The sequence below is a fragment of the Neofelis nebulosa genome, chromosome 4 (genome assembly GCF_028018385.1).
Source record: "Neofelis nebulosa isolate mNeoNeb1 chromosome 4, mNeoNeb1.pri, whole genome shotgun sequence".
In the NCBI taxonomy this organism is placed as follows: domain Eukaryota; kingdom Metazoa; phylum Chordata; class Mammalia; order Carnivora; family Felidae; genus Neofelis; species Neofelis nebulosa.
The window spans coordinates 55765057-55781057 of record NC_080785.1 but is presented as its reverse complement, the minus strand read 5'-3'; the positions used below and the strand labels follow the sequence as shown (position 1 = coordinate 55781057).

General features: G+C 35.1%; 1 protein-coding gene across 2 annotated transcripts in view; it reads left to right on the top strand.

Moving 5' to 3' along the window:
• Positions 1-15857, top strand: part of SP4 (Sp4 transcription factor) — an 83397-nt gene extending 67540 nt beyond the window's left edge. For both annotated transcript variants that reach the window (XM_058724860.1, XM_058724859.1), the window contains one exon: positions 12424-15857. In XM_058724860.1, coding sequence (XP_058580843.1) covers positions 12424-12726 — 303 coding nt within the window. In that variant the 3' untranslated portion in view covers positions 12727-15857. The remainder of the gene's footprint in view (positions 1-12423) is intronic.
• Positions 15858-16001: the final 144 nt, after the last annotated feature.

The following is a 16001-nucleotide window of genomic DNA, read 5'->3' as shown; positions in this document are numbered from 1 at the left end:
TTGTGGGATGTAGGTAAAATAGTACTTGGAAGGAATTTATGGCATTGAATGTTTTTATTAGTAACAAAGAAAGGTTTTAAGTCAATAATTCTTTTTTTTTTTTAATTTTTTTTTTCAACGTTTTTTATTTATTTTTGGGACAGAGAGAGACAGAGCATGAACGGGGGAGGGGCAGAGAGAGAGGGAGACACAGAATCGGAAACAGGCTCCAGGCTCCGAGCCATCAGCCCAGAGCCTGACACGGGGCTCGAACTCACGGACCGCGAGATCGTGACCTGGCTGAAGTCGGACGCTTAACCGACTGCGCCACCCAGGCGCCCCTTAAGTCAATAATTCTTAAATAGAATGAGCTCGTACCTTAAAGAACTAGAAAACAAATGAATCAAACCCAAAACAGGAAGTTACGAAGCAATAAAGAGGACAAATAAAATTGAAAATAGAAAAATTAATAAAGAAGATCACTCAAACCAAAGCTAAGTTTTCTTTGAAAAGGTAGAATTGAGAAGTCTAGCCAGATTGCCCAAGAAAATTTATCAATGCCAGGAATGGAAAAGGGAGATCTTATTAGAGCTCCTACAGACAATATAATAGTAAAGGAATGCTATGAATAATTCTACACTCTGAATTAGATGACTAAGATGAAGTGGATCAACTCCTTAAAAGACACAAAGGATCGGGGCGCCTGGGTGGCGCAGTCGGTTAAGCGTCCGACTTCAGCCAGGTCACGATCTCGCGGTCCGTGAGTTCGAGCCCCGCGTCAGGCTCTGGGCTGATGGCTCGGAGCCTGGAGCCTGTTTCCGATTCTGTGTCTCCCTCTCTCTCTGCCCCTCCCCCGTTCATGCTCTGTCTCTCTCTGTCCCAAAAATAAATAAAAAATGTTAAAAAAAAAAAAAAAAAATTAAAAAAAAAAATAAAATAAAATAAAAGACACAAAGGATCAATACTTGCTCAAGAAGAAATAAATAATATGAATAGCACCATATGTATTAAAGAAATTGAATTTTAACTAAAAACTTTTGACAAAACCATAGGCTCAGAAAGAAAACCTTATTGGCAAATTCTACTATATTAAGCAATAAATGATACCAATTCTGCAGTCATTTTTAGAAAATAAATGAGGGAACACTTAAGTATTTTATGAGGCCTTCATTAACTTGATACTAAAACCAGAGAAAGACATTACTAGTGAAGAAAAAAACTTAACAGACCAGTATCCTCATAAATACAAATGTCAAAATCCTCAACAAAATATTAAACCACGTCCAGTAATATATTAAAAAGACTAATATATCATGACTCAGTTGTGTTTATTCCAAGAATGAAGGCTGATTGAACATTCCAAAATTAAAGGTTATATCCTTAACCAGGTAAGGGCTATTTGTTAAAAACTTATAGTTAAGTTTTTACTTAATGATGGAGGACCTAATACCCATAGGATAAGGAACAAGGCAGAGATGTCTGCTTTTTCTTTTTTTTTTTTTTTTTTAATCAATCTTCTTCACCATTGTACTGGAAGTCCTACCCAGTACACTAAAGCAGGAAAAGACATATAGATTGTAATGAAAGAATTAAGTGTCTTTATTTGCAGACACCCTGGTTGTCTATTTAGAAAAACCCTGGTATCTATAAAAAAGGCTGTTCATACAAATAAATGTGTTTTTAATACAACACCAAAAGTACAATCCATAAAAGAACTGATAAATTGGACTTGATAAAGACAAAAACTTTTGCTCTGTTAAACATTTTGTTAAGAAAATGAAAACACGAGACACACACTGAGAAAATATTTGGAAAAAAAAAACATATCTGACATGTACTTTCATCTAGAATATATAAGGAATTCTCACACCTCAACAATTTGTAAACAGAAAACCCAGTTTTTAAAAATTGGCAAAGGATTTGGACATTTCACCAAAGAAGATATACATGTGAAAAGCACATGAAAATATTCCACATCACCTGTTATTTGAGGAGTGCAAATTAAAATTGCAACAAAATACCAGCACACTTCTGTTAACATGGCTAAAATTAAAGACAAGGACACCAAAATCCTGACAATTAAAACCATTGGCAAGAATGCCAAGCCATTGGAAATGCAAAATGGTACAGCATCTTTGGAAACATTTTGGAATTTTCCTATAAAGTTAAACATATATTTAGCAAATATGATCTAGCAATCTACTCTTGAGTATTCACCCCAAAGAAATAAAAACTATGTTCACACAAAAAGCTATGTATATGTGTATAGCAGATTTTATTTGTAATCACCTTAAATTGGAAATAATCCAAATATTCAACTGGTAAATGGATAAAAAACTGTGTTATATTGTTGGAAGAGGCAATTGAGAGGACTTGACTGCTGGTTGATCTGCAAGCTGAACCTGTGTAATCAGAGGCTTCTCACCTCCCTCCCGTGTCCTTGTAATATACATTGTGCCCACTCTTCCCACACTGGGAGCTATTCTTAGGACGTAGCCTTGAGAGAGAGCGGTGTTGAAACCATCTGGACAGTGTATGTCACTGAACCCAGTTAAGACTTCTGTGTAAACTTTTAAGATTTGGCAAGTAGGTACAGAGATCTATTCATCTGAAGGCTATCCAAAACAAGCCTCATAAGTAAGTTCCCTTTCTTGTAAGTTAAAACTTGCACCTACCAATGTGGAATGGTCTGCCTCTTTTGGTTTCTTCTTGCCCTTTGTGTAAAGGGCCAATTTGTGAACCAACACATATCTATACAAGAGAGTACCACTCTTCAACACAGAGGAATGCATTATTAATATACACAACCACAGGGGTAAAATTCAGATGCATTAAGTGAATGATCCTAGCATCAAAAGCCTACCTATTATATGACTTCATTTATATGACATTATGGAAAAGTAAAAACTATAGAGACAGAGAACAGATTATTGTTTTCTAGGGTATAAGGGTGAAAAAGAGAATTTAACTATAGAAAGGCTTTGTGAAGGAATTTTTGAAAGTGATAGCAACTCTTCCATATGTTTACTTTGTTGATGACTAAATGATTTAATACATTTGCCAAAATTCACAGAGCTATGTACCAAGAATAATTTTACTGTATATAAATTAAAACAAAGTTTTTAAAGTGTGAGACAAAGTCTTATCTTTGAGAAATTAAATTGTAAAAAGGGAGATTTTTTTTTTTAAGAATCCAAAGCCATTTTCATATGCTTCATACATATGCTTCAATATCATACACTTCTCTTAACTCTTCCAAGGATAATATTTGAGCCAGAGGAACTTCTAAAAATGATTATGTGCAACCCTGTCATTTTATAAATAAGGACTAACCTGAAGTCTTAGGAGGTTGATTGATTTCTTTACTAAGGCCCAAACTTAGTTCCTTGAGCCAAGTTGAGAGATTCATGATTAATAAGAATAAGCCATGGGAGTAGTAAACAAATTGAGACAGGCAGTAAATGTAGTAACTAAAATTTCTGGGTCCTTTCAGTGTGCAGGGATTTTTCTAAATGCTTTTTTACATTCATTTTCTAATTTAATCCTTTGAGCAATAACATAAAATAGGTATCTCTGTTATTCCTAGTTTTAAATGAAGAAACTAAGAATTGGATAGAGAAGTTGCCCAAAGTTCATGGCTAGTAGGTGAAGCAAAATTAAAAATTTTTTTTCCTGATCTAGGATCCAACTCATACAAAAAAAGAAAGTAGCATATGTCAAGACCTATAAACAGTTCAGTGTTTGGGAACCATAATATTTGTGACAATAGATTAAACAAAAAAGGTTGGCAGAGTCCAGTTACTGTAGGATGTTATATACTATTTAATTTTTTTTTCCACAGCCATAGGAAATAGGAAACCACTGAAAGTTTCCAGCAGTTAATCAGGTAGTCATCTTTTTATTTTAGACCATTTGGTATTTGTATGGAGAATAAATTCACAGGGAGTAATATTGAGACCAATTATCAAAGACAATTGTTAAGATCCTAAGTAAAACAGAAGTTGTAACAATATATAGAGACCCATTCCAGGAAATGTTTGTGTAATAAAATTGACAGGACATGGTGATTATTAAATGTGAGAAAAGAGATAATTGGTACCAGTGATAACTGCTACCAAATGAAATGGAGAATACAGGAGAAGAATAAGTATATTGTAGAATTTTCTACCTCCCTTCACTTCTCTCAGTTTTGTTTCTTATGCTTCAGGGCTCTATTGTTATGTGCATGTATATGTATGATTGCTATATCTTCTTGATGGGAATGAGTCTTTTATCATAAAGTGTCCTTGTTTGTAGTTACTATTTTTATCATATTGGTCTCTTAAAACAACTATTTCAGCTCTCGTTTGCATGTTATATCTTTTTTCCATCCTTTTACTTTTAGCCCATTCATGCTTGAGTTTAAAGTGAGCCTCTTTTAGACAGCATAATAGTTGGATCATGTTTTTCTTTAATTTATTCTGGCAACCTCTGCCTTTTAATTGGAGCATTAATACATTCATTTGATGGAATTACTGATGAGGGCTTCCACCATTTTGGTATTTGTTTTCTGTATGGTTCTTTTTGTTCCTGTATTCCTCTTTTATTGGCATTTGGTGTTAAATAGACCTTGTGTATTATTTTAATGTCATTTCTTTATAATAATGTTAATATATTATTTTCTTAGTGATTGCCTGCTTTGGGGATTACAGTTCACATATTACAATAATCTAGGTGTACAAATCTACTAGCAATAAATTCTTCAAGTTTTTATTAATCTGGGAATATCTGAATTTCTCATTTTTGAAAAATAGTTTTGCTGTATATAGAATTCTTGGTTGACAGGACTTTCCTTGTATCATCTCAGTGCTTTCTGGCCTCTATGAGCTCTGATAAAAAAAAAAAAAAAATCAGCTGCTATTATTTGACAATCCTTTGTAGGTAATGCATCACTTCTCTTGCTACTTTGTAGATTCTCTTTGTTTTTGACTTTAAGCAGTTTGTGATATGTCTAACTGGTAATCTCTTTCCATTTAACCTATTTGGAGCTTATTGAGTTTCTTATATGTGTACATTAATGTTTTTCATTAGATGTGGGAAGTTTTCAATTATCCTTTCTGCATATATTCTCTCTTTATATATCTTGGAACAATAAATCTCTCACTCTTTGTGTGTATGTTGGAGTGCCCTTCAATACTCACCCAGACAGTTGACGACTCTGTTTTAGCCTTCACTTTCTGTTTATGCAGAGCCTCAAAAGTTAAGCACACATGAGAGTTTGGGCCTTCTCAGGCTTTTCCTGAGCAGGCTCACAGCTTTCATTTCCATTTTCATTTCATTTCATCTTTTATTTTAGAGAGAGAGAGTGTGTAAGCTGGGGAGGGCGGCAGAAGAAGAGAGAATCTCAAGCAGGCTTCACACTCCACATAGAGGACACCACAGGGCTCGATCCCACAACCTGAGGACTGTGACTTGAGCCGAAATCAAGAGTCAGACCCTCAACCTAAGCCACCCAGGTGCCCCCAGGCTCACGCTTTAAAGTACATATGTGGCCATCTAGATTCCAAGGAAATGACAGAGCTTTTTTTCAAAGCCACTATGGGTATTTTATCTCCCAGCTCCTCCTTTTAAGCTTTTTGTTCAGTCTTTTTGTTTGTCCCAAGTGTTAATCCATTGCCTGGGGCATCCATGAAGTTAAAACACTTAACCTGCAATTGTTTAGACAAACACCTGTTCCTTTCTGGCCCTGAAAAGACTTTTCACATTGGACTACCTCCAGGTCAGGTTCAGTACAATAGTTTTCAAGTGAAGCCCTCCAAAGAACCACTAGACAGATTAGACAGGTCACATAAGGCAATTCCTTGGAAATGAGGTTTTGAAAGAGTTCCAGCTCTCTTCTCCCTCTGGTAGCTAGTGGGCCTTCTGGGGAGTTTAAGATGGAATTAGGGAAGTTAAAATACCATAAAATTTGCTGTTCTAATCAAGATTCAGCCATTTTTCTTTAATAAACAATGATGAATTTTGTGATATTTTAAATGATGTAAATGGCATATCTCAGAGATGTTGAATTCCCAGTTGGGTTTAGAAATCTGGATCTTGATGTCATTGTTCATTTATAGATCACAGTTAAAACTATTAGAGTAGATAAGATTGCTTTAAAAAAGCATTTGTGATAAAATTGACCATATGATTCCTATATTCAAATAGATAATTGCTGAGTGAAGAAATGAAAACTTACTCATAATGCAAATTGATGTCCTTATAAGTCTCAAGTCTCAGCCCATCACTCAGAACAGCCTTGCAAGCCTATTTTTTGGGGGTCAGATTCCACTTTTTTTTTTTTTTTTTAATGTTTACTTATTTTTGAGAGAGTGAGCACGTGCGAGCAGGGGAGGAGCAGAGAGGGAAACAGAGGATCCAAAGAAGGCTCTGTGCTGACATCAGAGTCCGATGCAGGTCTTAAACTCAGAAACCAAACCGTGAGATCGTGACCTGAGTAGAAGTCAGATGCTTAACCGACTTAAGGCACCCAGATGCCCCAGCTTCCACATTATTTTAATAATTATCTAAATCTACTTGGAGCGCCTGGCTGTCTCGACCGGTGAAGCGTGTGACTTGGTCTCAGGTTGTAAGTTTAAGCCTTGTGTTGAGTGTAGAGATTACTTAACAATAAAATCTTAATAATAGTAATCATCATCTCAGTCTTTTTGAGTCTTATTTCCATTGTCCTTCATACTCAACCTCCCTTTACTCCTAGTTTCTCTAATTTGGGAAGATGTAAGCCACATGACTTACCTGAAATTATTTTTCCTTCCCCTTTTAATTTACTTTTATCTACAGGTAATGACAGAGGAGAAATGAAGGTACTCATGAAAGATTCATTTAGATATTCTAGGCTGGGTAGGTAAAAAAGAGTATCCGGAGGGACCAATAGGTTATAAAGGTGTTGAAGGTGAGGGTTACAGGGGCCAACAGGCCTCCCAGTTTGAATAACTAGGCTTCTTAGAAAAAAATTGAAAAATTGTTTATTTAATGTGGGTTGTAAATAAATGGTGTTATTGTTACTAAGAAATTGTGTATGGTTGACCCTTGAACAGCACAGTTTTGACCTCAGGTCCACCTATATGTGGATTTTTTTTTTTTTATATATATAAATACTGTAAAGTACTATAAATATATTTTTCTCTTCCTTATGATATTCTTCATAATGTTTTCTTTCTTCTAGTTTACTTTTTAAATTTTTTAATGTTTATTTATTTTTAAGAGAGAGAGAGAGACAACATGAGTGGGGGAGAAGCAGAAAGAGAGGGAAACACAGAATCCGAAGCAGGCACCAGGGTCTGAGCTGTCAGCACAGAACCCAATGCTGGGCTTGAACTCATGAACCGTGAGATCATGACCTGAGCTGAAATCAGATGCTTAACTGACTGAGCCACCCAGGCGTCCCTCTAGTTTACTTTATTGTTAGAATACGGTATATAATATTTTTAACACAAAATATGTGTTAATTGATTATTTATGCTATTGGTAAGGCATCTGATCAACAATAGGCTATTAGTAGTTAAATTTGGGGCAGTGAAAAGTTACACGCAAATTTTCATTTGTGCAGGTATGGGGGTCGGTGCTCCTAACCCCTCTGTTTTTCAAGGGTCAAACTGTATATGCTACACATGGATATTTGATAAAAGTTATTCATGAGCAAAGGGGTATGTTTTTTACTTAGTTATAACAAATGCCAGACATTTAAAAATGTCCCTGTCGTGTGTTAAATTGTGTGTCTCAGAGGGATATGTTCAAGTCCTAATCTCTGGTGAATGTGACCTTATTTGGAAATAGGTTTTTTTGCAGATTAAATAAAGATGAGGTCATACTACACACAGTGACTAAGATTTAGGACCTAGTGGACCCTAAATCCAATTACTGAGTAATGTCTTTGTAAGAAAGGAAGACGACACAGAGACACTTCCCACGTGAAGACAGAGGGAGAGATTAGAGAGATGCAGCTACAAGCCAGTGAATTCCAAGGATTCCCAGAAGTCACCAAAGCTGGGATAAGGCAAGAAAAAATTCTTCTCTAGAGCCTTTGGTGGGAGCATTGCCCTACTGACACCTTCATTTTCGACTTCTGGCATCCAGAACTTGAGAGAATAGATACCTGTCATTTGGAGCTACCCAGTTTGTATGGGCTTTCTTACAAAAGCCCAGGGAAACTAATACAGTCACTTGGTTCCTGAAATTAATTTTAATCTAAATATAAAAAATTAATTTATTTTTTTTCAAGTTTAGTCTGAGAGTGAGTGAGCATGCTCCAGAGGGGCAGACAGAGAGAGTGAGAGAGAGAGAGGGAAAGAAAGAATCCCAAGCAGGCTTCACATTGTCAGTGTGGAGCCCAATACAGGGCTCAAACCCATGAACTGTGAGGTTATAACCTGAGCCAAAATCAGGAGTTGGTCGCTTAGCCGACTGAGCCATCCAGACGCCCCTAAAAAACTAATTTTAATTTCTAAATATATTATCAAATGACAAATTTAGAAATAACATTAATTCATAAAGTATGTTTTATGCATTATATTAGCTTAGATTTGAGGGTAACATGTTGAAAACAGAGGAAAGGCAGAACTATGATAGCAAGATAATTGGCTCTTGATGGTACTTCAAATAAATAAAGCTTAAAAGAGCTGATTTATTGCATTCATTCACATCTGTGATTCCATTTGACAATCAAGTTTTTTTCTGAGAGAGATTACTGTTGAGAATATTATGCTAAGAAGTAATCTAATGTAGTTTCTAAATATGAATCTTCTACTTAAATCCTTTTAAAAGACTACCATATTTTAACAATCATGTAATACAACATGGCCTTCTCTTAATAACCTAGGTAAAAGAAGCAATTCTTTTATCTATACTCAGTTAAACCAAAATTGTTTGAGTTATGTTCTTGATATTTTGTGGTAGAAATAAAATTTGGGGGACACCTGGGTGGCTTAGTTGGTTAAGCATCTGACCCTTGATTTTTGGTTCAGATCATGATCTCACAGTTCGTGAGTTAAAGTTCTGCACTGACTTCACACTGACAAGGTGCGAAGCCTACTTGGGATTCTCTGTCTCCCTCTCCCCCTGCCCCACTCGTTCTCTCTCTCTCCCTCCCTCAAAATAAATAAAGTTTAATAAAAAAGAAATGAAATTTGGAATTTGTCCTTAACATGCTTTGGGTACCTGTAATGAAGATACTTCACAGATTTTGTACCATATAGATCAGCCATCATTTATTTCCTTATTATGCTTTAATTTTTTTCGAGGTTCTGACTTAAGTAACTCTTAGTTTTCTATTGCTGCCATAACAAACTGTCTCAAATTTAACAGCTCAAAAGAACACACATTTATTGTATCACAATTTCTTTAAGTCAGAAGTCTGAGTAGGCTTGGTCTGGGTCCTCCACTTAGTGCCTCACAAAGTCAAACTCGGGTGTCAGCTGGCTATTCCTTACTGACAGCTGTAGGAGAAAATCTGCTTCCAAACTCACTGACACTGTCAACCAAATTGTTTTTGCTCTTGAAGGACACAGGTCCCTGTTTCCTTGCTGGCTTTCAGCTGTGGGCTGTTGTTTGCTCCTGGAGGCTGTCCACATTCTTTCTCATACTTTCCATATGGCACCCTTCACCAATAGCAGGTCAAATCCCTTTCATTTCTAATCTCTCTGATTTTTCCTTCTGCAACTCTGACTCCACCTGAAGAAAACTTAGCTTTTAACAGCTCATGTGATTAGATTGGGCTCGCTCAGTTAAATCAGAATAATCTTCCCGTATTAACCTCTGTTATCTTCGTTACATCCCTTGCCGTGTAATAAAACATATTCACAAGTCCCAAGGGATTAGGGCATGGACACCTTTGGGAGCCATTCCTGCCCGTCCTAAGTAATCTAGTATCAAGTTTCAGTTTTTATTTGTACTACCTATAAAAGTATTAATCTCCTAAGAATAATTATAAAATAACATAATTATAAATATAAGGAAGATACTGTATTACATTAGTACAGGAACTCTGACTTCCTTGCAATAAAGAGGAATGATAATTTTGGCCAACAATAAGAAATTTAGAAATTGACACCACAGAAAACACTTCTTTGTGGAAAAGAATAGCACAATAAAATGTCATTTCCCTAACATTAGTTTAATTGCGTAGCGTAACTTACTTACTTTGAGATTCTAGCCAACTTTCATTGCTTAAAATTAATTGACACCCACACCAGTTAGAAGTAGACAGACTAAAAGGTCCTCATACAAATGCTGTCACCATGATATCTCACGTATCTTACAGTTTGCCACTAGAGTATCTAGGACTTGTATTTCTTAATTGTTACTGATAGCTCCATGTGGTTGCAAATGACTATCTTAAGATAATGGGATCTTAAAATGTCAGAGACTCTCACTTGTTCATTTTTGTATCACTGTTGCTTGGCACATTGTGGATACTGAACAAATATTTGTTGAAAAATGAGTTCACAAACATCACCACAGCTAACAAAGACTTATTAAACAACTACTGTGTACAGGTTGATCACCCATTTGATTCAGGGCTTACTAAATGATCTTGTGTCTTCAAGCCATCACCACCTGATTTCTTGTGATTATTCCTGGCCATTGTTGTTATAAAAGAACGGAGGACTGTAATTGCACTTTGATGGTGTAGCATTAAAAACCCAAACTAGAAATACAGTGCCTTGAATCCTGCTGTGATACTAATAAGTTCTTTGATTTCCCAAGAAGATTAATTAATTTCTGAGCCTCAGCTCACAGATTTATAAAATGAAAATGTGAAATAAGATCTTGAAGCTTTAAAATTTATAAATTATGAATTTTTCTTTTGAAGTAAATGGGAGACTTGAAATAGAGGAGTTCAAGATTGATCTTAACCGAACACCCTCATTTAATCATTTTTTGGCCTTTTCTATGTATCAGCATTCAGGAAAAATAAATGTTTTTGAGAATTTTGTCTAAACCATGTACTTATCCTTTCATTTAATTTTTCAAGACTGAAAGAGAAAGTTTAAATGAGATATTGCTAATGTAATTTTTTTAGAAAATAGAAGCAAACACAAAGATGTGGGGGAATTACCTGATATGGATGGACTTGAACCTATAGATTTTCTATTGGTAAGTCAAAAGCAAGGCCAAGTAAAGAAGTCAGCCAAACTGAATTTCCTTATTATTCAAGTCCTAGTGTCAGACTTGGAAAACATTTCTTTCCCTTAAGTAACAAACTTAGAGGAAAGGACTGAAGCTAATAGTTGATCTGTTGTGAACACGACGACACACCACTTAACCACATTTTTTTGTGCCCCATCCATTATGCACAGAAGTGAAATGTCTTTTTTCTTTTAAGGTAACGTTTAATTTGTTTTTATTCAAAAACAGAGAAGTAGTTAGTTCCTGTGGAGCTATCTTACATCTTAAGGAGAGCAGATTTCAGGGTCACTTTGTATATGAGAACCTGACAGCCTTATTCTGTGAGACGTACAAATTATTAAATTTGAAACGCAGTATTCACCTTACTCTCATTTTTGCCTTGTGAAGAAACTCAGTGCACTATTAAATTATTAACTGATTTTGAGGTAGTTCTAAGATAGTTTTTTGCCTCCAGGCATTATTAATTTTTTTTTTTTAACGTTTATTCATCTTTGAGAGAGAGGGACAGACCATGAGTGGGGGAGGGGCAGAGAGAGGGAGACACAGAATCCGAAGCAGGCTCCAGGCTCCGAGCTGTCAGCACAGAGCCCGACGCGGGGCTTGAACTCAGGAACCGCGAGATCATGACCTGAGCCAAAGTCAGACACTCAACCGGCTGAGCCATCCAGGTGCTCCTGCCTCTAGGCATTATAATTAAAACAGAGGCAGTAGGTAGTAAAGAGTAGACATGAGCTTTGAATTATATATTGTTATACCTGGAAGAGATTTTTGAGATTCTGTTAGAAATCCTCTTACTTTCAACTCGTCTGGGTGGCTCAGTCAGTTGAGCACCCAACTTCAGCTCAGGTCATGATCTCACGGTTCTGGATTTTGAGCCCTGCATCAGATTCACTGTCTGTCCGGATCCTGCTTTGGATCCTCTGTCCTCTCTCTCTGCTCCCCAAAATAAATAAACATTCAAAAAAAAAAAAAAGAAATCCTCATTTCGTAAATGGGGAAACTGAGGCACAGAGTGGCTCTTTAACTGGCTTCAGCTTTTACTTCCAGTTCTTAGCAGAACCAAGACTTTAACTCAACTCATTGATTCCTAGTCACATGCTCTTTTTCCTGTTCTGCGTTGCTTGTTTGATAGCATTTTAAAATAAAACAGAATGAAAGTATTTTGCATCTGGTCAAAAGTTAAACAAAAGTATAGTATGACCAGAAGAGAAATTATTTAACATTATTATTTCATTTAAATAAAGTATGTGTGACTTCATTCACTGTTTTTTTGTTTAGGTGAAAAGAGGTTTGAATGCCCGGAATGTTCTAAAAGGTTTATGCGGAGTGATCATCTCTCCAAACATGTCAAAACGCACCAGAATAAGAAAGGTGGTGGGACAGCTCTTGCCATTGTTACCTCGGGAGAACTGGACTCATCTGTTACAGAGGTGCTTGGCTCCCCAAGAATTGTCACAGTTGCAGCCATTTCTCAAGATTCAAACCCAGCAACTCCCAATGTTTCAACCAACATGGAAGAATTCTGAAAAGTTATTTATAACAGAGACCTCTAGTGCTGCACTTAAGTTTACACACCTTTGAAAATCTGGAAATGGGCTGGTCAAGTGGATTACAGAGTAGGAAATCAATCATGTTTTCATTCTTGGCTTCTTTATATATTCCAAGATTTGGGGTCAACATGTGAAGTGTTGAATTTTTAGAAATACAAAAAGCATACTGATGTACTGGTAACAGAAAAGTATTTCCTCCATACTATAAGTTGTAGCCATTTGGAAATATATCACATAATCTTTAAACTGAATTTTCCCCTCTCTTAACATCATGTGTTAACATGTTTAAAAAGACAGACCTCAGTAGTTTGCAGGCTGGACCTTAAGTGGACTTGTTTTCTTTGGAAGTACTTTGTTATAAATTCAGTCAGTAATAATTTTATGTAGATTTTTTTTCTATAGCACAGAAAACAGTTAACTGATGATAGGGATAATATTTTATTTCCTTAGCTTGTTTTTTGGAAAATCAACCGAAAATAGTTTTGGCCGTCTTTTCTAAATGTTAGAAATTCTTCAACAGTTGAATTAGGTAAGTTCCACAAAAGTAATCTGAGATGCATCTCAGATCTTTATTACCACTACATTATAGTAGTGTGTATGCAGACAATCAGTGAAGTCCAATTACTTTCTCCATTTGGAGACACAAGAGGAACTTAGAGCTAAACTTTAGGTTAAATTTTAGATTGAAACCTTAGGAAAATACTGGGGTGGGGAGGGTGGTTGAAACAAACTCATAATAGCTTCAGGAAAATAAAATGAGGCAACCTAACATATGTAAGTTTTGAAGTTAGGATTGATGATATTCCTAACCCTAGGTTGAACCACAAAATTCATTTTAAATGTTTATATTGGAAATATTTGCCTAGAGTATAAATCATTCTGTAGTTTCATATTCTGTAAATATGAGTTATGTTGACAATGTGCAGAATTCTTTATGCTTTGACTTGGTAGCCAAAGAAAGAATTATCACACTTTTTTTTGTAAGGCCAGCAGAAAATTATCTTTTAACTACGTTACAATTTCCGTTTTCCTCTCTACTAAAATTTCGCCAACCCCATTTTATTTCTAGTACTGTGTTAGAAGGCTGGTTACGAATTTATAACATAGAAATATCTTTATGTTATGCCAATAACTGAATTTTCCCTAAAGAGACAGCCTAACAGATATATAATGATGTGATACTATGAAGCACGTTATTTTTTAAAAATCAGAATAACTTTCAAATAAATGACTAAGGAAAAAAATTATATTTTATTGTTTATGCAAGAATCTTCTAGGAAAAGTGGCCAAAAGTCTCCTATGAAACAAATTTGGATTATACCAACAGTTTAAGTATTAGTAAGATATTTCTCACTTTAAAAATGTATTTACCTGGAAACATAATGGAATTGGAATTGACCATTTGAAAACTAAAACTTTTAACTGCCTGGTTTATTAACATTATTAGTTTGGGGACCGTTTGAATAAAGGTACGTGTTTTCTTGTGCATTTCTCTATTATTTCAGGAAAAGTACTACTCCTGCGAATTCTCTTCCAGAATCGTGGTGTTTCTTGTCTTTTCGATGAAGGAGAAATACTGTAGCGATCACTGTTTACACTGTGCACACTTCGGGCCAGCCCTTTGTAGCGCTCTGTAAAGCTGGAGGCCTTTTGTGCTTTCAGTTTGTATAAAAAAGCTTTGAGATTAAAGGAAAAAAAAATTTTTACACTGTGGTTATAAATTTCAAGTTTCTTAAAGCTTTTGTAGACTTGTAACAAAGTCTTTAAATTTTAGTTGGATTTTGTAAATTGTTTTGTATATTTTATTTAATGTACTCTTAACAACTGATGTATCTGGCTTTAAAACATCAGAATCAGTTTGTTGTTTTGTTTGGTACAGAGGAGCATTTGGTCGTGTGAATTTTAATTTTATTATATAGGAGCTGAAACATCAAATATATATTTTATCTATCATTATGCTACACAATCAGTGCTATAAATTTTTTTATGCAAAGAAACTTTCCTAATGTTCGAATCATGTTTCCTCAAAGTGACACTTTTCGTTGTTGTTAATACCAAGTATGAGCTCTCTGCACCGTTATTCCATGAACCGGTTTTAATGCATACCTGTGTATGCTCATCAGAAATGGAACTTATTTTTTAATCAACAATGAGGCCTATTATAAATTTAACAAACTGAATCTGGATAGCTTTATAGCATATAAAATACATTAATTTGTGTTAGCAGGTGCACATTTCACCACTGAAATGAGAACTATTTTGACAGTCTGTTCTGCATACCATTCTGAATCCACTTTTCTGTCTTATAAGAATCGTAAATTTCAATGTCCTTTATTTGACTCAGTGGGATATAGCTGTTATAAGTAATAGGGCACAGATGTGCAGTAGAGTCATATTTAATGGCATTTCACTGTTCATTCCCTTTGCCACCGTTATAAAACTTTTCTTTATTGTAATTATCAGTGCAAAGCTATGTATTTATCATGGTAGAACTCCAGTGTTAGAATAGTTTTTTCTTACAGTATACTTTCTTTGGTTAGGTTTGTGTATGTGTTGCTGATTACATTAGAACTTGATGTTAAGTCATTATTTATCACACTCTCATGAGAGCAGTAATAAAAGTGTGTAATCTAGGAGAAAAAGTTAATTTGTCAAACTTAGATAAGCATGATGTTTAGGTCCTATTTTTCAATTTTATAACTGTTTTATTGCAACAATATTTGTATTTAAGTCTTCATTTTAATGCCTTGTGGTGTTTTTTTATGCATGTCACTAAGTTGTCATCCCACATAAATTGATGTGCAGCATAGGGTATTAAATCTACATAATGATTTTAAAACAGAAATAGTTGATGGTAAAATGTAAATGTTTTGCAAAAATTCCTTATAAAAAGTTTTGTAGTAACATTTCACTTGTAAATTTTTTTTGTAAAAAAAAAAAGAAAATGAAAAAAAAAGATGAATCCAGAAAAAAACCTGTTTCCCATATCCTAGAATTTAGACAATTATTCTGCCAGCAAAGCCTCTGGGGCTGTAATTGACATTTTTACAGTGCTGATTTGTATAAAATTTGTTTTTTGTGGATTTGGAAATAAAATCATGTACAAGTTGTTGCCTGCAATAACAATTGCAAGTAACCTATTAAAAATTCCCTTGAGTTTAACATGTTTCTTCATTTAATTATGTATACTATAAAGCAGCAATAAATTATTTGAAGTATCAACCTTCTTATCACGGTGAACACTGGGAAGTAAATGCTTCTCACTAGAAAACGTATTGGCAACTCTTCATAATTCCTGGTATAAGA